Source organism: Bos mutus, chromosome 3 (assembly GCF_027580195.1).
Source record: "Bos mutus isolate GX-2022 chromosome 3, NWIPB_WYAK_1.1, whole genome shotgun sequence".
Lineage (NCBI taxonomy): Eukaryota > Metazoa > Chordata > Mammalia > Artiodactyla > Bovidae > Bos > Bos mutus.
This window is the reverse complement of record NC_091619.1, coordinates 117259347-117282366: the sequence shown is the minus strand read 5'-3', so window position 1 is coordinate 117282366 and position 23020 is coordinate 117259347. Positions and strand designations below refer to the sequence as shown.

General features: G+C 65.0%; 1 protein-coding gene across 1 annotated transcript in view; it reads left to right on the top strand.

Annotated features, from left to right (window-relative positions):
• KIF1A (kinesin family member 1A) overlaps nt 1-22736 on the top strand; it is an 87063-nt gene extending 64327 nt beyond the window's left edge. The window contains exons 34-49 of the mRNA XM_070368641.1: nt 277-385; nt 559-625; nt 788-872; nt 3534-3639; nt 5625-5651; nt 12800-12914; nt 14155-14288; nt 15069-15130; nt 15333-15478; nt 15865-16068; nt 16513-16590; nt 17194-17318; nt 18038-18190; nt 18743-18935; nt 19684-19802; nt 20082-22736. Coding sequence (XP_070224742.1) covers nt 277-385; nt 559-625; nt 788-872; nt 3534-3639; nt 5625-5651; nt 12800-12914; nt 14155-14288; nt 15069-15130; nt 15333-15478; nt 15865-16068; nt 16513-16590; nt 17194-17318; nt 18038-18190; nt 18743-18935; nt 19684-19802; nt 20082-20124 — 1766 coding nt within the window. The 3' untranslated portion in view covers nt 20125-22736. The remainder of the gene's footprint in view (nt 1-276; nt 386-558; nt 626-787; nt 873-3533; nt 3640-5624; nt 5652-12799; nt 12915-14154; nt 14289-15068; nt 15131-15332; nt 15479-15864; nt 16069-16512; nt 16591-17193; nt 17319-18037; nt 18191-18742; nt 18936-19683; nt 19803-20081) is intronic.
• The last annotated feature ends 284 nt before the right edge of the window (nt 22737-23020 follow it).

Sequence of the window (23020 nt, the reverse complement as noted above, 5' to 3'; positions counted from 1 at the left end):
GGGGTCCTGGGTGGGTCGTGGGGCCTCAGAGCATGTGTGGCTCCAGCCACTGCCTGTGCCCAGCTACGTGGGGCTGCCGGCTCCTCCCGCCTGGCATGGATGAGCCTCAGTCACGCCCGCCCCCCCGGGTGGTGGCCAAGGCCCGTCTGTACCCCGGGGTCGTTCCCCGTGGAGGGCGGTGTTCTCGCTGCTGCTGGGGGTCTGCTCCACGCCTCCTCTGCGCGCCCTCAGCCGCGAGCGGTCAGTTTGCACCCGCGTTTTCTCCCTGTCCCCCAGTGCCGGCCACCAAGCTCAGCACGCTGACGCGACCCTGCCCGGGCCCCTGCCACTGCAAGTACGACCTGCTGGTCTACTTCGAGATCTGCGAGCTGGAGGCCAACGGCGAGTGAGTCCGGAGCCGTGCTGCCCGCGCGGGGCTGAGCGGGGATGTGCGAGGAGGAGGGGCCTAGGGCAGCGGGTGGTTCCCCTGCCCTCTGCTCTGCCGCGGGGGCCGGCCGTCTGTGCTGCGCGCGCGGGGCGGGGCCGGGCACGCCCTCAGACCTGCCACCTCTTTCCCAGCTACATCCCCGCAGTTGTGGATCACCGTGGCGGGATGCCGTGCATGGGGACCTTCCTGCTCCACCAGGTGCGGAGACCTCGCTGCCCCGCCCGCCCCGAGCCCCCATCCCACCCCTGCCCCGAGCCCCGCCCCCAGCCCCTGGCCCCACCCCGCCCCGCCCCCCAACTCACCCCCGCCCCGCCCGGCCTACCGGCGACTGACCGTGTTCTCTTCCCTGGTACCCGGCAGGGCATCCAGAGACGGATCACCGTGACCCTGCTGCACGAGACGGGCAGCCACATCCGCTGGAAGGAAGTGCGGGAGCTGGTGGTGGGTGAGTGAGGGCTAGGTGTGTGGCGGCAACACAGGCCGCACTCAGCCCCAGACCCAGCTCCACTCCTGTTGCTGTGCGGTTTTGGCTGACTCACTTAACCTGGGTGCCTCAGCCCCTCACCTGAAGAGAGGCGCAGGGACTCAGGTGGTGATTCCAGACTTCTGTTTAATCACCGTGCTAGCTTGCTAGGGCTGTCGTGAGGAAGTCCCGAACTCCAGATGGCTTGAAACCACAGAAGTTGATCCCATCACGTTGTGGATAAGTCCTATGATGAGGGTGTCAGCAGCTCGGCCATGCTTCCTTGAAGCCCCAGGGGAGGTCCTTCCTCCCCCCAGCTTCTGGTGGTTTGTGGGGACCCCTTGTGGACGCGTCACCCCAATCCTCTGTCTTCACGGGGCCTGGATACTTAGATGAGGGCCCACCCAGTCCAGCATGACAGCGTCTCAACTGCTTACGTCTGCCAAGAGCCTGTTTGCACGTGCGGTCACGTTCTGAAGTTCTGGGGGTCAGGACCACAGCACATCTCTGAGGGGACCCAATTCAGCTCACAGTGCCAGGGGCTTAGATGCTTTCTCCCATGAACTCTTCTGTCTTGGAAATGTTCCCTTTGCTGACTCTTTGCAAAGAATCTGTCTTCCCAGTTTCCGTTCAAAGACAGGGACCGCCATCCCTCCCAGGATGGACCGCCGTCCGTCCTCAGCATGAAGCCACCTCCCCACCCCACGGCCCTGGAGCTGAGGGACCTCCCAGGCCTCGCCCCGGGTGTTGCTGTGGCCCTGGGTATCAGCCCAAGGGCACTGTCCCTGGGTCTGGGGAGTGGCTCTGAGGATGTAGTAGCAAGAATGTGATGGGGGCCCGTCGTCCTGCGTCACTAGGTCAGGATCGCAGACCGCGGGGTTCAGGGGGCCCCAGGACAAACGTTTCATTTTAGCTGTTCCGCATCTTCTTTCCACACCAATCAGAAGAGCAGCAGAACGAGCACACACCCCTGTTGCAGATGTGGTCTGGGGGAGAGGCCCAGTGATTCCTTTCTGACTTAAGAAAGAAAACTCAGTATTACTTGTTTATTCCTCGAGGAGGCAGAGTGATCAAATTAACCATTACTATAAGAGTAAGAAGATCCCCTGGAGGAGGGCACGGCAACCCGCTCAAGTATGCTTGCCCGGAGAATCCCATGGACAGAGGAGCCCATGGGGTTGCAAAGAGTCAGACACGCCTGTCTGACTAAGCACATGCACTCAGGGGCGAGAAATGGGAAATGGAGGCGCCAGGCGGGAGTCCTGACTCTTGGCAGTTCTGGTGACTTTTATAGACAGAGTCACCCCCTTGCCTCCACCACAAGTGCAGGCGTCTTAGAAGGCTTTGCTGGAAACAGCCTTTGCAAGGAGACATTTTTGACTGATAGTGTTTCTCTTCATTTTTTTTTTTAAGTATAAAAAGAGAGGAAACATCTTTTCCATCTCATCTTGCCAAGATGTCCTCTTCCAATGAGTAGGAGGGCCTGTGGGTCCCAGGCTGGGTGATTGGAACCTATCAACTGGGGTGGGGAGATATTGCAAGAGTTACTTATAGCTGAGAAACCAAGAAGCTCAGAACTTAGGCTGCGGGAGGACGCCCCCTGACAGGCAGCACCTTGGGCAGCTGCAGACCCTGCGTGTGGTGCTGTTCAGTCACCGAACCACGTCTGACTGCAACTCCATGGACTGCAGCACGCCAGGCTTCCCTGTCCATTCACCAACTCCCGGAGTTGACTCACACTCATGTCCATCGAGACGGTGGTGCCATCCAACCATCTCATCCTCTGTGGTCCCCTTCTTCTCCCGCCCTCAATCTTTCCCAGTATCAGGGTCTTTTCCAAAGAGTCGGCTCTTCACATCAGGTGGCCAAAGTACTGGAGTTTCAGCTTCGGTATCAGTCCTTCCGATGAATATTCAGGACTGATTTCCTCTAGGATCGACTGGTTTGTTCTCCTTGCTGTCAAAGGGACTCTCAAGAGTCTTGTCCAGCACGAGAGTTCAGAAGCATAGATTCCTTGGTGCTCAGCCTTCTTCATGGTTCAGCTCTCACATCCTTACATGACTACTGGGAAAACCATAGCTTTGACCATACAGACCTTTGTCAGCAAAGTGATGTCTCTGCTTTTTAATACGGTGTCCAGGTTTGTCATAACTTTTCTTCCAAGGAGCAAGGATCTTTTAATTTCGTGGCTGCAGTCACCATCCACAGTGGTTTTGGAGCCCAGGAAAATAAATCTGCAGTTTCCACTTTTTCTCCATCTATTTGCCATGAAGTGATGGAACCAGTTGCTGTGATCTTGAGTTTTTTGAATGCTGAGTTTCAAGCCAGCTTCTTCACTCTCTTCCACCCTCATCAAGAGGCTCTTTAGTTCCTCTTCAGTTTCTGCCACTAGGGTGGTGTCACCTGCATCTCTGAGATTGTGGGTATTTCTCCCATCAGTCTTGATTCCAGCTGCAGACCCTGCGTGGGCCTCCCTGCCCCTCTTGGTGTTGCCTTTAGCGGGGTGCCCCTGTGGCTGTGTGGGGAGCCCTGTGGCACAGCCTTGTAGCTGGAAGCTCCCGCCCAGGAAGAGGTGGACAGCGGGGACCTGGTGTCCGCCTGCCCTCCTGGGAAGTGATGTGCAGCCCGCCCCGCTTCCCGCAGGTCGCATCCGAAACACCCCGGAAACGGACGAGTCTCTGATCGACCCTAATATCTTGTCGCTCAGCATCCTCTCGTCTGGATACATCTGCCCAGCCCAGGATGACCGGTGAGTCTGCTCGGGGTTGGTGCTCTCTGGAGGAGGGCCCGGAGTGTGTTCTCAGCCCCCCACCTGGCCTGCCTGGCTGCGCTGGGCCGTGAGCTCTCCAGGCCCTTCTTCCTGGCCCTCCAGGAGGTGGTGCAGGGAGGGGCCCCTGGTGAGCTGTCGCTTGGTCACCTGATGGAGGGGCACGCAGGCGTTGCTGGCGGAGGAGCTGGGTCCTCAGGACTCTTGCGGCCGGGAGGCAGCATGGGGCGGGTGAGCGGGCTGGACTTCCCGGCCACGCTGCTGCGGGCACATGTCCCCTTTAGCAGGCGTCCTCCCTGCGGCCCAGGGTCCTGGAGCAGCTCAGGGTCAAGCTGGCCAGTGGTCTGGCATCCCGGGGTGGGGGTGTGCCCAACAGCATGGCTTGGCACACACTCCTCCTCACTGGGTTTGCCGGGCTTGGGGGTTTTGGGGGAGAGGCCTCTGGGGGCCAGGCTGGGGCAGACAGCTCCCTGCCAGAGCCGCCCTCCTGGGGGGACGTTGGTAGGCTTGGCTCTGTCTGAGATGCTGCTTTCTGGGGGCGTGGGGACATGGGGAGGGGGCTCCCAAGTTCTGAAGGCTCGACCTGGCCTAAGAGGCAGAAGCCGAGAGCTGACCCCGAGCTCCAGCTGCGGGCATCTCCACGGGCTCCTGTGCCGCGTTCGTACCAAGTGTCTTGAGCGCTGGGTGCGCTGGAGTGGGTGGGGCCCCCTTTGCCAGGGGAGCTGGATCCATAAGAATAAAGGGTCTTGGTCCAGACAGAGCTGGGCTTCCTCGCAGACTCCCCGGAGAGCGGGAAGCAACCCACAGGGGCAGGCATGGCTCTGCTCCAGTCCTGCCCCGGAACCTTCCAGAGGAAACGCAGTCTGCACTCGTGTCCAGAGGAGGGAGGGTTGGATGAGGATGCTGGGGGGTGTTCTCTCAGGGTGGGGGCACCATGACAGGCAGGCTGGGCTTACGGGAACGGGGGTGCGGCTCGTGCGGCAGGCCCGTTGCCGTGAGGACACAACCTGGGGACACAGCAGAGGGCCTGGCGCCCTCTGCGTGGGCTGCCTGCGGGGACCCGGGCCTCTGAGACCGGGACCCGGGGGTGGGGCTGCGGGGACCCGTGTCACCAGGGAGGGCTCTGGCACGCCGAGTGCCTCTGGGGACCTGGAAAGTGACCTCAGCGCCCCCAGCCTCTAGCCCTCCCTTTGTCCTGGCAACGCCTCCATTCTTGGGCTGGAAGGCGCGTGGACCAGAGAGGAGGAGGGTGTGGGCGCCTCTGGGACCGTATTTCTGGGCTTTCGTCCTCCGGCCGGCACAGTGGCTGTGGGGCACGTTCTGGGGAGCTTAGGGGGCTGGATCTCGGGTCAGTGGGGCTTTGGCTGAAAAGGTTCGCCCTGCTCCTGGAAGTCAGGAGGCCAGGCCTGTGCCCTGGGGACCGCGGGACGAGAGGCCAACTCAGGTGCCGGAGGTCTGGGCCCCTGGGGGCTCCAGGAAGCCCCCGGACCAGAGTCCCTGCCCGCAGCTGCTTTGGCCCTGCTTGACTTCCCCTCCTCCTGCTGTCTGACCCCAGCACGGCCCTGACCCGAGCCCCGCCCTGGGAAGAGTCTCGGGGACCCCCTCAGCAGGTGGCCCCAGGCGGGCGGCATGCGGAGGCTTGCTTGCCTCGCAGCAGCCCCCCACAAGGGCCCTCCTGTCCTCTAGACCCCGGCTGACGCCCTCAGAGCTCCGCGGGTGACAGGTCAGGCGCTCTCCCCGCCTGGAGACCCAGGCCAGCCTTGGGCCCTGTGCCTCGGCTGCCCACCCGCTTTGCCACAGCCCCCGTCCCCCGACCCCCACTCAGGGTCCCCAGGCTGTGTGGCCCCCTGGCTCCGACGGCCCCCCGCCTGCCGCGGACGCTCCTCCGCTCTGCCCCCCGCCTGCTCCGCTGCTTCTGCCCCCCCGGCCCCCGGCCCCACTAACCTCTGATTGTTTGTGTTTTGCAGGCAGTTTCTTGATTCGGACATGCCTAGGTACCATCCGTGCCCCTGGTTTCTTTCAGCCTGCCCCCACTCCACAGCCCCGAGATCTCATTCCAGCTTGCGGGCCCTCCACACTCGCTCACCTCCTCGTCTGTCTCTGCCGTCTTCTCCTCCCGTTTTATTTCCTTTTTCCTCTCCCCGTCACACCGCTTCCTCCCATCACCCTCCCCCCCGTGGCTGAGCCCCCCGCCCTCCACTCTTGACCTTGGCTGCTTCGGTAGTTTCTGCCCTTGTAGACGCTGGCTGGCCTCCCCGCTCCCCCCACCCAGAGCCTTGCCCGTGCCCCGCCTCGCCCCAGCAGGAGCAGGCGCCCGCATGCAGGCTGGCCGGCCCCCTCCCCACACAGTGAGAGAGCAAAGGGGGTGCGTAGTGGGCGCAGGCCGGGGGCGGACAGGCACGGCCCGGCCCAGCCCTCCCCACTCTGCCCCACCGCCCCGGGCGCAGCCCCTCACCGAGCCAGGCTCCTGGTGTAGCCACTACACGCCCTTCAGGAAACGGGTGGGTGGTGACGGGCGAAGGGCCCGGCTCCGGACTCGCCTCGTCCCAGGACCAGCCCCCGAGTCACGGGCTCCTGGGCCAGCCACGGAGATCCTCCCCACCGGGGTTCTGGGCTTGGCGGCCGGGGGCAGGGTCCTGGAGGCCCCGCGGCGGACGGACTTCAGTCCGTGTTATGGACCCTGTCCCTGAGGCCGCGATCTCTTCTGGGCCCTGTGGACTGTGGCCAGAGCTCGGTGCCCTGGGGTCTCTGTTCTGGAAGAGGAGGGGGGCAGCGGAAGGCCCCCAGTGAGGACGCCTGGTCCTCAAAGGGGCGTGGGGCGTGGGGCAGTGCCTGCCCCTTCTCGGGGGGGTGCCCAGAGCAGAGGGCAGGGCACCAGCCAACCTGCTGAGGTCAGGTCTGGCGCGAGGTCCTGGGATGGATGGTCACTCTGTGCCCCGGGCAGCTCTAGCTGAGGCCCCAAGGGGTGGTCAGCAGGCTGTGGTTCCTGTCAGCGTGTCCCCAGGGCATGCACACCCAGGGCAGGATCAGGCCCTCCCTGGGGACAGGTGGCTGGCTGTGGCGGGGACTCTGTCAAGGAAGACCTGCGGTGAAGCTGCACTAGAGGAAGGTCACATCCCCGCGGGGCCCAGAGAGCAGGGACCTGCTCCTCTTGGGCAATCTGGAGGGCTTCCTGGAGGTGGCAGCCTGCCAGCTGGTCCTGGAAGCAAACTGGGCCCTCCGTGGCGGCTGCAGCCTGCAGTCTGCCTGTTCTCAAAAGAGCTCTGGGGTTCATCCCCGGAGGGGACCCGACTTCAGGGCTGTTTCCCTGATGAGTCCATCAGTACGATCACACAGGGGTGTGGGCGTTTTGTTCCAGTTTGCGTGTCCACAGTCAGCCCGGTGTGATAGAGGCGTGGTCCAGGACACCCCCTGAAGGTACCTCATGAAATAGAAACATTCCCCGTGGCCAGGAGGAGACGGCCGTGGGGGTGGGGGGCTCCTACTCAGCAGGGCCTTAGCACCAGCCCCCAGGCTGCAGAAGGACCTCACCCCAGCCCCCAGCTGCAGACCTGGGCTCGTGGGCCCCCAGTGGCCTTGGCCTGCAAGAGGAGGCCCAGAGAGCTGGGAGGGGCGAGGGGTCAGAGCCCCGAGCCTTGGGCTAGGGCCTGCCTCACGCAGCGGGAAGCTGCTGTGGTGGGAGGTTCTGGGGATGAGCAGAGGGTCCTGTCCCGGATGTCTGGGGTTGGGTGGGGCCTGGGGCTGCAAGCTGGCCGGGCTGGCTGTGTGAATGTGCAGGCGTGGCAGGGCCTTCTGGAGCCTGCGGTCTGGCCCGTAGGCCGGGGACTCTGTGAGGGCTGCCCCAGCGTGTGAGACTAGATGCGACGAATCAGACAAGCTCTAAGGAGGGCCTGCACGCGGAGCTGTGTTAATGCGTGTGGTTATTTTTACTGCTGCCTTGCTGGTCAGTCGCTCAGTTGTGTCCAGCTGTTTGCGACCCCATGGGCTGCAGCACACCAGGCTTCCTTGTCCTCCACCAGCTTCTGGAGCTTGCTCAAACTCCTGTCCGTGGAGTCAGTGATGCCATCCCACCTTCTCATCCTCTGTCGTCCCCTTCTCCTCCTGCCCTCAGTCTTTCCCAGCGTCAGGGTCTTTTCAGTGAGTCAGCTCTTCGCATCAGGTGGCCAACGTATTGGCGCTTCAGTGTCAGCGTCAGTCCTTCCAATGACTATTCAGGGTTTATTTCCTTTAGGATGGACTGGTTTGATCTCCTTGCAGTCCAAAGGACTCCCTAGAGTCTTAGCATTTAATTTGAAATATTCCTAAAGCACAAACTTCCTCAGCAAAGAGCCTAGTTATTAAAACGCTCTCACTCTCACGGTAGGGAGTAAGGAGGAGAGCTGGTGACCCAGCCTGACCCACGAAGAGCGGGTCAGACCTTCTACCTTCCACCCCGTCCGTGCGTCTTACCCGGGGTCACTCTCCTGCCCCAGGGCTCCCAGTGCCCGGGGCAGAAACGGGCCACGAGACCCTCTAAAGTAGGGTGGTGTTGAGGCTGGGGACGAGGGTGGTCCACGGTGACCCTCACCCCTCCCAGCAGGCACAGGGTCGGATTTCTCCAGACAGGTGGCTCAGGTGCCCCGAGGGCTGCTGCCCCAGCCTCCCGGGACAGGCCCGGGTCGGGAACTTGCAGAGTCTCCTCTCTGTCCTGTTTGCTGCACCATCGACGGGACACGACCCCCCCTCATTCATTCATTCACCCGTCACACGGGACACGACCCCACTCATTCATTCGTTCATTCGTCACACGTGAGCCACGTTCTGCAATTGTTCAAAAGGGATTAAAGACTAAACAGGGGGAGTCTGTCTCCAGGAAGCTCAGAGCCTGCTGAGGAGCTCATTTGTCCCCTCACCCCTCGATCCTCCCTTCCCTCCGTCCCTCTGGTCAGAGTGCTCACTCTGCGTGGCAGGAGACGCCGCTCGGCTGTGCAAAAGTCACATCCAGATACAGAGCTGCGTCTCTGAGGTTCAAGGCCGTTCCCCTGCTCTTAGCCGCGTGGCTGCACTCTGTGATCATGGTCCCCACTGGACAGGAGGGCTGCCCTGGCTGCAATTCAGGGGGCTCAGATCACCTTCCCTGAGTTCCTAGGCCACTTCTAAAGGTGACTCTTTCAAGAAACGTACTTCCCAGAGCCTAAGGCGTTTCTGGTTGACACCTCGAGGGAGGGGCTTCATGTGCAGATTCTCAGCAGAATCTCGCACCAGGCTGCCCACTGGGCCTGCCCATGGGCGCCCATGGCTGTGACGCTTGTCAGAAGTTGTCTGAATGAGCCCTGTCAGGCCATCGCAGCAGGGGTGGTGGTCATACTCAGAGTGCCCAGGGAGTCGTGCTGGGAGCCCTGAGGTTCTCCTACCTCCCCCCGGGCAGCCCCTGGGCCTCTGAGCACCTCAGGGCCTCCAGCCCCAAGAGGGTGCAGTTCAGTTCGGTTTGGTTCTGTCGCTCAGTCGTGTCCGACTCTTTGCGACTTCATGGACCTCAGCACACCAGGCCTTCCCGTCCATCACCAACTCCCGGAGTTTGCTCAAACTCATGTCCATCAACTCAGTGACGCCATCCAACCATCTCATCCTCTGTTGTCCCCTTCTCCTCCCACCTTCAATCTTTCCCAGCATCAGGGTCTTTTCAAATGAATCAGTTCTTCGCGTGAGATGGCCAAAGTGTTGCTGGAGCTCTAGCTTCCGCATCAGTCCTTCCAATGAATATTCAAGACTGATTTCCTTTAGGATGAACTGGTTTGATCTCCTTGCAGTCCAAGGAGATCAAGAGTCTTCTCCAACACCACAGTTCAAAAGCATCAATTCTTTAGTTCTCAGCTTTCTTTATGGTCCAACTCTCACATCCATACATGAGCTGAAAAACCATAGCTTTGACCGTACAGACGTTTGTTGGCGAAGTAACGTCTCTGCTTTTGAATATGCTGAGAGGGTGCGAGGCAGGACTAAGGGGCTCCCGTGACACAGACCCAGGAGAATGGAACCCTGTCTGGCAGGACCCCTGCCTGGCCACAAAGTCACGCTGATTGAACAGAAAACGAGGCGGAGAGGATGTTTTGCAACACATGACATTTTCGTTGTCAACAGTTTTTTTTAAACTTGTTATTTTTAATCATTTTTATATTTCGGCCCTACAACATGGCATGTGGGGTCTTAGTTCCCTGACCAGGGTCAAACCGGTGTCCCTGCAGTGAAGCTCAGAGTCTTAACCACCAGACCGCCAGCGGAGTCCCAACAAAACTTCTGCGTCCAGCGTTCCCCACGTGGGCCCTTGCTTGTTTGAGCTTCACACTGTCTGTCCCAGAATTGAACCTGGGGTGTCCTGTCTCCAGGCCCCTCATCCAGGACTTCCTTCCCGCCTGGAGGGCTCACTTGGGGTCAGGAAGTCAGCCGAGCCTCCTGGACGTGGATGGAGGAGTGTGAGGGCTGCAGGGCTGTGCGGATGCGGATTCTCCGCATGGCCAGGGGCTCTGCTGTGGGTGCAGCCTGGGCGCCCGCCCCTTTTCAAGCAGGGTCCGGAGTGTGGCGCGTGGCTGGCAGGGCAGACTAGGCCCCGAGGCCTCGCCAGGGGAGCGGCTGGGCTGGCCCTGCTGTGGCTCAGAGTTTCCCCAGGATGCCTGGGTGCAGAGGGTCCTCAGGATGACGGGCGAGCTGACCGTGAAGTGCTGACTGTCTGCCCTCAAGGCGGCCCTGCTCGGCATCTCTGCCTCCGTGGTGTGAGGGCCCTGGAATCTGCATTCCTGACCAGTTCTCAGTAAAGTGGATGCTGTGGCTCCAGAGGCCCCATGTCTGGGCCACCCGCCCCCCTTAGTGGCACCGGGGTCTGGCTGAGTGTTGCTTAGACAGAGGGAGCAGCGCTGTGGGGGGTGGGGCAGCAGTTCCCGGGTGACCTGACGCCTGCTTGGGTATGGGGGCCGGGGCCGGGGCGGGGAGGGAGGGGTCCTGCCTCCCAGTCGCCGCTTGGGTATACCGTGGCTCCCTCTGAGCCCGCTGGGTCTGAGCTCCTTGCCATGTCATTGAGGGGGCACGAGTCAGTGCCTCCCACACCCTGTCCAGCAAGCTCGGGGCCCCTGTGTGACTGCCCGAGTCCCACACGGGCAGGTGGCGCTGCCCCGCCTTGCTGGGGTGGGCTGGGCCCTTGCCAAGGGAAGGAAGCCCTCCATGTCCTTCAGCAAAATTTGAGGCAGGCCGACGGGGCAGCACTGAGCCAGGTGCTGGGCCAGTGGGAGCATCTGAGGCGAGGACTAGTCCTGACCTACGCGCGCAGGCGCTGTCCTCCACTCCACACCGGCTCACTTAGCTGGCAGGACAGTGACCACCACCGTCCAACCAGGAAGCAGGGCGTGGTGTGTCTGCTGACAGCCCAAGGTCACATGCTGTGAAGTGGCATCGCTCCGAGCTGGGCTGCAGTGGGCCTCTGGCTCTGCCCATGGGCCTGGCCCCTCAGAGCTGGGGCAACTGGGGGCCCTGGGGACAGAGGGCATCTCTCTGGGTCTGGGTGGCAGCTCCAGGTATGCCCAGCTGGTCCTGCTGGGGACGAACCCAAGGACACGGGGAAGGGGGGTGTCTCCAGTGCCCAGGCTGGGGGCTCAGAGTGGGCCCCCCACTCCAGGGGCTCAGAGTGGGCCCCCCCACCCTCCAGGGGCTTAGAGTGGACCCCCGACCCTCGTGTGCTCAGAGTGGACCCCCCATGCCCCGGGGGTTCAGAGTGGACCCCCACCCTCATGTGCTCAGTGTGGGCCCCCCCACCCTGTGGACTCAGTGGGGCCCCCCCCCGGGTAGTGTCTGGCCCCGGGCATGGCGGTCAGCAGCTCCATGGGCAGCGTGGTGCGGCGCCCGCCTGCTCCGTGTCAGTCAGCTTGTATCCGGCCGGGTGACGGTGCTCGTTCTGACATGTGGTCTCTTCTGTGTGTGTACGTGTGTCCTGGCTGCCTCCGCCTTTAGCGTTTCGTTTGGAAGTGACACTAGGTACAGCTCTTTTCTCTTCCGCGCCCGCTGGCCCGCCCTCTCCAGTTTTCAGTCTCCCCTCCCGCTCCCCGTCCGCCCTCCGGTCCCCCCACTGTCCTCACCTCCTCCCTGTGGGTCTGCCTCGTGACGTGCCCGGTGCTGGCCCTGCCCTGTCCCGCTGCTTCTCCTGTGCCCCCGGACTGCGCCGCGGAGAAGGGGCGACCCCTTTGGAGCGTCGCTGCCCTGCCGTCCACACCCCGGGTGGGGCTGGCCGTGCGGGGGCGTGTGCGGCGCCCTGCTTGTGCTGACCTGTTCTCTGCCGTGTCTTCGTGGGGATGCGGGGTGGAAACCGGAGAAGCTGGGCTGCCAGGGCCCGCAGAGCGGCCACGCTAGGGCTTGAGGCAAATTCCCAGCTCATGAGTGATGGTCCTCGACTCTTAGGCCGGGACTGAGGCAGGGGTTTAGGACAATTGAGAACAGAAGCTGTTGGGTAACAAGAAAGCCGGCCAGGAGTGGAGGCCACCACTGGTCTGGCCCCTGAGGCTGCCCCGAGCCGCCCGTGGCGTGGGCTCCTGGCCGCTCACTCTGGTGAACTTTTGCTCTGGTCGTTACTTTCTGACTTAGACACTGGGGACAGAAAGAAGCACCCGCCGCCTGCTCTGTGGGGCCCGGCCGCAGCGGCAGGGGCTGTGCTGTCTTCAGGGGGCCGCCCCGGTTTCCACCCCCAGCATCATCCCCCAGGGCGATCAGTTGGGGAGGAGATGCTGCAGAGAGCTCTATAGGCCCGGCAGGCTCCCATCGGGTCCAGGGAGAGGCCGCGCACCTCCTTACTCAGGCTCAGGGGGTCCCTCGCCTCTCCTGTGATCACAGCTTCTCTCCCCTCCACCCTCCCATTCCCGCCTCGGCTCCAGAACCCTGGGCTGAAACCTCCCATCCCCCAGGGTGGCGCTCAGAGCGCTCCAGGACCCCCTCTGGTGGGGCGTCCGGTGGCCCCGTCCTGAGTAAGGAGGGGTCTGTCCTCCCTGGACCCCGGCCCCAGCGGCTCGCCCTGCAGGTGGCCCACACGTCCGTCTGTCTCCGTGTGTCCGTCTGCATGTCCCCGTCACCACTGAGAGCACACCACACTCCATCATCTTTCTACCTCACCTCTGCTTCCTTCTAGAACCTTTTACCAGTTTGAGGCTGCGTGGGACAGCTCCATGCACAACTCCCTCCTGCTGAACCGGGTCACCCCTTACCGAGAGAAGATTTACATGACCCTCTCTGCTTATATCGAGGCAAGAAACCTGTGCCCAGGGCCTCCCCCCAAATCACCTGCCCCCCCAAGCCCGAGTTGCCGGACAATGGACAATAAGGGGGCTTGTTAGTCCCACACAACCCCAGCCAACCCTGTTGTCTTCCCAGAGGGCTTCTTGAGTCCTTGAGTTTAATCTGTACTTTTAGTGGGAATGCTCAGCATTGGTCAGTTCCGCTATCTTTAGTGTGTGGGTTTGTCCTTGGGGTTGCAAGATGGCTGCAGCACCACCAGACGTTGCATCTGTGTTCCAGACAGCACAAGAACAGAAGCCTTCTTTTCCCCATCGCAAGGGTCTCTGGCTGTGACTCCCTTGGAAGCATAGGAGAAGCTGGGGGTGTGGGCATTTCTCACGGGTGCAGCAGCCGGCAGGGCGGTGGAGACAGAAGTACCCAGCCACCCTGCCTCCCTACCCCAGAGTCTAGTTACTGTGGCTGTAACGTGGGGGCCAGTGTGACCGCCCCGTGGGGTGAGCTTTGCTCAGGCTGAGCAAACACTGGTAGGGCATCGCCGAAGCAAGACCCCAGGACACGTCCACATTGTCCGTTGTCACCCTGGGGTTTCGGGAACACAAGAGAACCTGCTGTTTGAGACAGCGGCTCGCTCGTCGTGCAGTGACCTCCCGTGGCCTTTAGGGTTGGCCCGTGGGTGCACAGACAGGGTCCAGTCAGATCCTCACAAACATTTTGGGCCATGTGTCACCCCGGTTCCACGGGGAGGAGGCTGAGGCCCGTGTCCGGGATGTTGGGGTGTCCTGCAGGGACACCCAGCATCTCCAGCCGGAGTTGGTTCAGGGTGGGGGCAGAGACTCTTGCCTGTGTTGGGGCTGCCCCAGGGATGGGGGAGAGGGGAGGGTCTGGGGCTGCGGGTGGTGCAGCTCTTGGGCCTCCCCCGGGAGGAGAGGCCAGGGGGCTGGGTCAGCCCGGGCGTGCCTGCCCCGAACCCAGAGAGGAGAGGCCTGAGGGCTGGGTCGGCACTGGCGAGTCTGCGCTGAGCCCTGGAAGGAGAGGGCCGGGGGGCTGTGTCGGCCCAGGCAAGCCTGCGCTGAGGGTCTGGGGCTGAGGCCGGGGGCTGGATCGGCCCAGGCGAGCCTGAGCTGAGCCCCGGGAGGAGAGGGCCGGGGGGCTGTGTTGGCCCAGGCGAGCCTGCACTGAGGGTCTGGGGCTGAGGCCGGGGGGCTGGGTCGGCCCGGGCGAGCCTGCACTGAACCCTTGACCCCGCAGATGGAGAACTGCACGCAGCCGGCCGTGGTCACCAAGGACTTCTGCATGGTCTTCTACTCGCGCGACGCCAAGCTGCCCGCCTCGCGCTCCATCCGCAACCTGTTCGGCAGTGGGAGCCTGCGGGCCTCAGAGAGGTGAGCCCGCCAGGAGCGCTCTCCGGCCCATCTCGCTTGGACCAGCGGGAGAGGCCTTGGCGCACTTGTGGGGACACGGATGTTGTGTTGGGGGGCGGGAGAGAGCTGGAGCCTACCTGCCAGGTGTAGCAGGAAGGCCTGTGTGTCCACTCTGGGGCTCCCATGGGTGGTCCTGGGTGACCTTCCTCCCCAGCAGCCGTGGGGCCCTGTCGCTGGGCAGGGGGAACACTGGGCCCAGGGAGGTGGGGACAGAGGGACCCTGGATGGCACATCCCCAGGGGCATGTGCTGAGCCAGGCCTCCCGGCACCTGGGGGTCAGACCCCAGGCCCAGAGTCCTCTCGCACTCTTACTGCTCTCTGCGTTCCTGGAGGAGGGGAGGAAGGCAGTGAAGGGATCCCGCCCCAGGAGCGGGGACACCCAGGGTCCCTGCTGGTCACCTTCAGTGATGCTCACACACCCTGTGTTGTGGGTGGCCACCCCGGGGGGCACAGCTGGGAGGAAAGAGCATGGGGTCCTGGATGGCCATGACCCTGTGACCCTGTCATCCAGGAGGTCACCTTGGGACCGTGGGCCCCCCTCCATGAGTGGGTTAGTGGGGTGCCCTAGGCAGAGTCAAAGGTCCCAAGACAAAGGGGGCCCAGCGGGCGTCTGGGACGGGGACCCTGACACCGCAGCCCCCACTGCCTGGCGTGCGGGCCGTGGGACTCGTGCCCAGAGTGCATGTGATGGTGAACGGGTGCCCGGCCATTGTCACGCGGGTGACAAAGCCCCCTCCACAGCAACCGCGTGACGGGTGTGTACGAGCTGAGTCTGTGCCACGTGGCTGACGCGGGCAGCCCAGGTAGGCGTCTGCCCTGCGCCCTCTGGGCGGGGGTTGGGGGGGTGCTGATGGAGGTCAGGGAGAGGGCTCCACGGGGGACACTCGGGTGACCTCGGCTACGCTGCCGTTGGGGGAGCCCCTCACCCAGAGGCCCTGGGGGGCTGGAGGACGGTGGGGGCCGGCACAGCCCCCGCGGGGTACGCCACGTCCGCGGCCCATGCAGGCATGCAGCGGCGGCGCCGGCGGGTGCTGGACACATCCGTGGCCTACGTCCGCGGCGAGGAGAACCTGGCGGGCTGGAGGCCGCGTAGCGACAGCCTCATCCTGGACCACCAGTGGGAGCTGGAGAAGCTGAGTCTCCTGCAGGAGGTGAGTGCCGGGCCCGCCTGTCACGGGGCTCAGAGCCTCACGACGGCCCCGGCTCGGGCGGGACGTGCGCACTTGGTCCAGCCGCAGACTAGGGGGCGTGTAGCAGAGACGAGACAGACGTTGGGAAGAGAACTGGGGGGCGCGAGCCCTTCGGTGGCTCCGGTCAGGACAGCCCGTGCCCAGCAGCGGGCACTGGCCGCTGGCTGCAGCAGTGGGTGGAAAGAGGGCGTCGGGTCCGCGTCCGTCCACGTTCTGGGCCCTTCCCAAGGCTGCGCCCCCGGAGCTTGTCCGTCCGCTTGCACTAGGGCGCAGGCAGGTCTGTGGGCTCCACGGCGCCCGCCCCACCCTGCGGGCACAGAGTGAGGCCGTGCTCCCGCCCCGCACAGGTGGAGAAGACCAGGCACTACCTGCTGCTGCGAGAGAAGCTGGAGGCGGCCCAGCGGCCCGGCCCCGAGACGCTGTCCCCCGCCTCCAGTGAAGACTCCGAGGCCCACGGCTCCTCCAGTGCCTCCTCCCCGCTCACGGCTGAGGCCCGCCGGCCAGCATCCCTGGAGGCGCCCAGCGAGCGGCAGCGGGAGCTGGCTGTCAAGGTGGGTGGCCGGCCAGCCTGCAGGCGGGGGACCTGGGAGAACGAGGGCCCGAGGGCCCCAGGGCCCTGGAGTCACCTTGACCTCGTCCCCACCCCGCCCCACCCACACTGGGACTCAGGGACTGTTTACAGCCTCCTCCTCCAAGTGGTGCCCCCCGCTCTTGAATACTCACACTGACGTGGAGCTCACCACCTCCCCAAAGCTGGCCCTTTCTCCCGCTGGGTGGGCCACGGAGAAGACCTCCTGCACTTCGTGTGCCCCCACCCCCTCCTTTGCCCAGGCACCAGCCTGCCGCAGGAGGCTTCCTCAGATGGCCCTACCCCCTGGGAGAGGTGGGGTGCTGCCCACCTCCTCCTGGGGTGCCTGGCCCCTCGGCTAGTCGCTCGCATCCACATCCAAGCCAGGTCCTGGGGGCTCCTGACCAGGCATTTTCTCTGCCCACAGTGCTTACGGCTCCTCACCCACTCCTTCAACAGAGAGTACACCCACAGCCACGTCTGCGTCAGCGCCAGCGAGAGCAAGGTGGGCACGGGGCGGGGGCGCCCGCGGGACTGTCGGCTCCAAGAGGGAACTCAGGTTTTCCTAGGGACACCCCTCCACCAGCCCAGAGGGATGCGTCTGAGCTCGGGCCTGAAGGTCAGGGCCGCACAGGGCAACAGCAAGGTGCACTCCTCTGCCCACTGTTTCCAGTAGCAGTGCCGTCCGACCTGGCCTCACCCCACTGCCCCTGTCCTGGGCGAGTCCAGCCCCTCCTTAGCTTCTGTCCTCACCCGGGAGCCCACTGGGGCCGGCAGCCTCAGGCCTGTCCCCCCAGCTCCTGTGCTGCCCTGCACGGAGCCTCCGGGGGGGTCCTGCCTGCGCCCTCACTCGGCCCTGCGGGGGTCCTGCCCTCTGCCCTCTCGCTGGCCTCTCCCTCTGCCCAGAGCTTCTCTCGCCGTGGCCGTGGGGCTACACGTGCTGACGGTACACGTGCCCTCCCCGGTCCTCGCCCAGGGGTCCTCCCATTCCCCCGAGGCAGAGCCCGAAGCCCTGGGTGGGGCAGGCAGGAGGGTCCGGCCGTTGGGGTGGGAGGTGCCCTCCCACTGGGGCCCTGCGCTGGCTCAGAGAACGCCATCTCCTCTGCAGCTCTCTGAGATGTCGGTCACCCTGCTGCGGGACCCGTCCATGTCCCCGCTGGGGGCCGCCACGCTCACTCCCTCCTCCACCTGCCCCTCCCTGGTCGAGGGCCGGTATGGGGCCACCGACCTGAGGTAGGTGCTGGCCGGCCTGCAGGAGCGCACCGCGGCCGGCGGGGGGCGGGGGCGGGGGCTGGATGGCGGGGGCAGGCCGGCTTGAGGTGCCGGCGTCTGGGGGTGGCCACGCAGCGGGGCAGGGCTCACGCTGCCTTTCCCGGGCCACTTTCTGCTAAAGCATAAATTTAAAATATGCTCTTCCATGAGGCTGGGAACAGGTCAAAACGCTCAATGAAAGCCCTTCCCAGTGGCAAATGGAACAGTGGGAGAAGCGGTGGCAAAGCAGAGGCCCGGGGCCTTTGGGTCCACTGACTTCTGCTGATGTGGGGCCCCCGCTGCCACCACTCGCGTCTGACCCCCAGATCTTGTAGCTCCTTGGGGTCTTTTTTCTCTGACTGAGAAAGGCGTGAAGCCCTCTGGGCCCCATCCTGAGACAGGCCGTGTCGGCCAGCACGTCGGCCCCTCTGGCCGGGCCGCGGACCACCCGCTCCCTCCAGGCAGATGGTCCCTGAGGAAGCCGAGTCAGCCTCGGCCCAACTTTAGAGATGAGATGCGGAGCTGCTCTCTCGGGGTGGGGGTGGGGGGCCAGGGCGTCCCTGAAGAAGCCGGCGGCAGGTGGACCCCGGTGAGTGCCCTGGCGGTCCCGGGGGTGACGCTGGCCCCCAGGGAGCCTGGCCGAGGTTCCCGGGCCCTCCAGGTGCCCCTGGCGCTGCAGTGGCTTCATTCTGCTTCCCCAGGACCCCACAGCCCTGCTCCCGGCCCGCCAGCCCGGAGCCTGAGACCCTGCCCGAGGTAGATGCCAAGAAGCTCCCCTCCCCTGCCCGGGCAGCGGAAGCCGACAAGGAGCCCCAGCGCCTGCTGGTGCCTGACATCCAGGAAATCCGTGTCAGGTGTGTGAGGGCTCTGCCCAGCCGGCTCCTGAGGACCCCAGCTCTGCCTCTGCAGGGACGGCAGCCGCCCTGACCTGGGCAGTGCTGGGGGTCAGGAGACCACCCCCTGACCTGAGGCGGTGCAGGGGGTCAGGAGACCACCCCCCGACCTGGGGCAGTGCAGGGAGTCAGGAGACCACCCCCCAACCTGGGGCAGTGCAGGCAGTCAGGAGACCACCCCCCGACCTGGGGCAGTGCTGGGGGCAAACAGACTCCCCCCACCCCACCACCCGACCGCACTGCACCCTATGTGGGGCAGGGGCAGCTCTGTGCTGTAATCAGGAGACCAAGCCCCAGCCAGACCTAGGGCAGGGGTGGAAAAGGAGCTGATATAGAGGACAGGACGGTGGCCCAGAGCCTGGACGTGCGGGCCCGGTGGGAGGCCGCGGACCGGGCAGGGCGGTGGGAGGCTGTGGCAGGGGCTCGGGGGGCTGTGCCCAGTGGGAGGCTGCGGAAGTGGGGGTGTTGCCGGTGGGAGGCCTTGGAGAGGCGGTTTGACGCGTCCGCCCGCAGCCCCATCGTCTCCAAGAAGGGCTACCTGCACTTCCTGGAGCCGCACACGGCCGGCTGGGCCAAGCGCTTCGTGGTGGTGCGGCGGCCCTACGCCTACATGTACAACACCGACAAGGACGCCGTGGAGCGCTTCGTGCTCAACCTGTCCACCGCCCAGGTGGAGTACAGCGAGGACCAGCAGGCGATGCTCAAGGTGCGCCACAGCCGCGGGCTGGCGGGGAGGGCGGGAGCCGGGCCCAGCCCCTCGAGGGCCGCGTCCCCTCACCGCTCGGCCGAAGCAGTGTGAGTGGATGTCACGGGTGGGGGTGTCGGGCTCAGCCTCTCGCGTTCCGGGGTCCCTCTGCCCACCCGTGAGGCGCGCCGTCCTGGTGATGACCAGCAGTGAGGGGTGGGTCGAGCATTGGTGCCAAGGATGCCCCAGATGGCTGACGACACGGTGCGTCTTCCAGAGACACCCACAGAGGGTGTCGGGAGCCCTGCAGGCCCAGCAGGGCACTGGGCCCAGGAGGGCAGCCTCCTGCCCCGGCTTTCCCCCAGGTCCTCTCCGAGCAGGCGGCAGCCTGGGCCTGTGTGTGAGGAGCTCTGAGTCCTCCCGGCTGGGGCCCGGGGTTCCTCAAGGTGGGGGGTGTGAGCTCAGCCTGACCCCCAACGCCCACCCCGCCGAGGGCTCAGGCTTGAGAGAAGAGGCGGGATTAACGGCCCCAAGCACACAGCTGAGCCAGGGGCCCAGGGAGGGGACCTTGGGGATGCGGAACAGTGACAAGTCCACCTGGGGCGTGGCCACGGGACGAGAGGCGCAGGGTGTCCCGCCTGCAGAGGCGTCTGGATGGGAGGTCAGGACGGCCCTGACCCTCCCGCGGGTCTCCTTCTCAACCCCCGCGGAGCCACGGCCGCCCCGGGCTGAGCAGGAGGCCTGGCCCTCACAGCAGCTCCCTCTGCAGACCCCCAACACGTTCGCGGTGTGCACGGAGCACAGGGGCATCTTGCTGCAGGCCAGCAGTGACAAGGACATGCACGACTGGCTGTACGCCTTCAACCCCCTGCTGGCCGGGACCATCCGGTACGGCGGCCCACGGAGGGTCCCCGAGGCCTCGGAGCCCGCAGTCGGCCGGCGGGAGGTGGCCTCTATGTCGGGACCGCTGGGTCCAGCGGGCGATGCTTTAAAGGAGGCTGTGGGGGCGGGGCGGGGGCGGGGGCTGCTCCCACCGGGTCCCAGGGGCAGGAGGCAGACGGTACTGTCTCCCGGGCGGTTGGGGAGGCAGGGGTGTGCCTGCAATGCCCCTCACACCAGCCTGCGGGCGCCCATGGCCCCCTGACCACCGCTCCTCTCGGCCCGCAGGTCCAAGCTGTCCAGAAGGAGGTCTGCCCAGATGCGGGTCTGAGCCCAGCCCCCGCAAGCCCGGCCCCGCCTCCCGTCTTCGTCATCGCCATCTGTCAGCGCCGCCCAGCCCCGCCCGCCTCCTGGGACGCCCGCCCTGCCGGGGACCTGCCACACGACCTGTGCCAGCAGAGGCCACGCGTGTCGTTCTTTCTGCAGGAGGCGCCCCGGGTGGGAGGAGCTGGGAGGCGCCAGAAAGGCGGGGGGCAGGAGTCGCGGGCGTCGCCGCCGTTCTCATATTTTTTTAAGCATAGACAGACTCATAATTAACACACACTAGTTAGTGACGTTGAGACAGTCCCCTCAGACGTCAACGATCAGACTGTGTTCTATTTATAAGTATTTATTTCTAATGCCTTCACGTAGACCTGTAGGATTCAGACGGACCCGCGCCCTTGTTCCCACACACCTCCCAAGCCTCTTGGGGACAGACGGGTCGGGGCGGCCCCCCGGGAGCCACGGGGATGCACGGCCCCGGCCGGAGCTGAGGCCGGTCCGCACGCACGCAGGGCCGGCCTGGCCCCGGGCCCGTGTGTGTGTGCGTGCGCGTGTGTGTCGGGGGTGTGACGCCTGAAGGCTGAGCAGTGCAGGTGCGTCCCTTCCAGCAGGGCGCGTGTCTCACCCGGACGGCAGCCCCTGAGCCGTGACTGTCGGGGACACTGGCCGCGCACCCCTGGGAGCAGGCGGGGGGAGCCCAGGCGCCCAGTCTGGGGTGAGAGGGTCAGGGTGGTGCCCGGTGTCCGGGCCGGCCGGGGGCGGGGCTGGGTCTACGAGTGGTCCGGGCAGCGAGGGGCTGTGGGCAGCGTGGGCAGGGGCAAGATGCGGGGTGAGCCCCAGGTTGCCAAGGGGAGGAAGCCGTGGACCCCTCTTTTACCAGGAGAGGAGTGTTCAGGGGTCCCGGTGGGGAGACTCCAGTCGGCCGGTGCGGGTGGCCAGTGCCAGCGCTGGGTCACCCGTCTTCCAGGCGGCTTTTCGTGTGTCCGAGGGTGTCTCCGGGTCTGGTTCTGGCCTCTTGTGACAATACCCGTCTCGTCCCCTCTTCAGACTCTGTGCTCGAGGGTCGCCCAGGACCGCGCAGGGTTGCCCAGGCTGAGGGTCTGGTCGGGGAACCCACCGGCCCAGGGTCTTCGAGGAGCTCTTCCTCCTCCCAGAGACACGGCCAGCCCCTCTTCAGCTCAGGGCAGAGCAGCCATAGCACAAGGCCCGTCCACTCCGCGGCGCCCAGAGCAGGTGGCAGAGGTTGAGGGTCTAGACTAGGACCGAACGCCGTCCAGAAACCGGGAGCCTGAGCCCCTCCGGGGTCCCTGGAGGCCATGCAGAGAGCAGGCTGACGGCTGCTCCGGAACCATCACTGAGCCGAGGTCGTGGGCAGGGGAGGATGCAAGGGTGAGTTCTAGGGGTCAGTCCTGAGCACCCCGCTGTCCTGCGGGGAGACTGGGGCGCAGGGCCCGGGCCATAGCCCCTCAGGTCAGCCAGCCTGAGGCCGCGGCCTCGTCAGGGTCCAAGGTCCTGTCTGGGGCAGGGTGCCTGGGGCCAGCCAGCCTGCAGAGCCCCTGCCCCGCGGAGCGGGCCTGAGGCACTCACCTGCATCTGGGGCCCCCACAGCCATGGGGGCCCCCACGGCCACTGCATCCTGGCCTCCTGCCGTCCCGGTGGGAGCTTGGCGGTCAGGGTGTCCCCTGCCCGTCACCGCCTCCTCTCAGCCTGGGCCTGAGAACTCTGTCTGCGCGTCGGTCGGGAAAGCCGCTCTTCTGGGCCGGGTGCCATGGGAGCCAGCAGAGGCGGTCCGAGACCCCATCCCGTCTGTGACATGGGGGCCAGTCTGGAGGCCCCGGGGGTCCCCAGGGGTGGGCGCAGGCTGGGAGGTCAGGTGTGGGGTTGAGCTGTGTCCCCGAGGGGAGGGAACGATGTCGGAAGCCACCTCTCTCGGACAAGTTTTGTTTTGGCGCTTGAGGCTGCTCGGGCTGCAGCTGCCGTGAGTTTGGGGGCGGCCCTGTGGCCCCTCCAGGGAGGGGGCACGCCTTCCTCGGCGGCCGTGGGCGGAGCCCCGGGAGGGAGAGTCTGGGCCCCGGTGACCGGGCTGGGGGCCAGAGGCGGGTGTTGAGAGACCGTCCGCTTCAAGTGCTCTGAGTGACTGTTCATAAGAAGCCAGCGTTTTGTTCTCTGACAATGCGCGTGCACGCGCGCACACACACACACACACACACACACACACACACACACGGCAGGGTGACTGCAGCGACCTCCCGTCAGTCCTGATCCGCCTCGGCGCCTCTGGGCCGGATGAGGCGAGACACCCAAGGAGGGTCCCTGAACGCCACTGAAGTTCCAGCGCGCACGAGGCTGCCACTCCGGTCCCTGTCAGCTCCCCCAGCGCGGGGACCCCAGAGGCCCCCCCCTTCATCCCCAGGACAGACCCGGGCCCCCCGCGGCCGGCCGCCCCCCGAGCCCCCGTGGCCTGTACATACGTGCTCGTGTGGCCCCTGCACCGCGACCGCCATCCCGATGTACCGATTAGCCCCTGATGTTCTGAACCCGAGTGTTAGGCTCTTGGCTCCTGTCCCGTGTGTGCACTTAAGCTCTGTCCAGTTAAGAAATAAAACAGCTCTTTATGCAACACCAGACCCGAGGGTCCCCGCTTGGCTTTACTCGTGTGTCGGTCTGTTTGCTGGGGCCTTATAGCCGCAGGGCCAACTGTCCAGCAGTGTCTGGAGATAGCACGCGCCTCCCAGCGGCCAGGCGGAGAGGGGAGAGAGCCCTGAGGGGTGGGAGGTGCGAGGTGGTGTTTGTCACGGGAGCATCTGCCCGCTTCCCTCAGCACTGGCTGCAGCTGTCTCAGCAGCTCCAGGTGCCCTCGGGCACGCCAGCCCTGCACCAGCCTCACGCCCAGGCAACTTCAA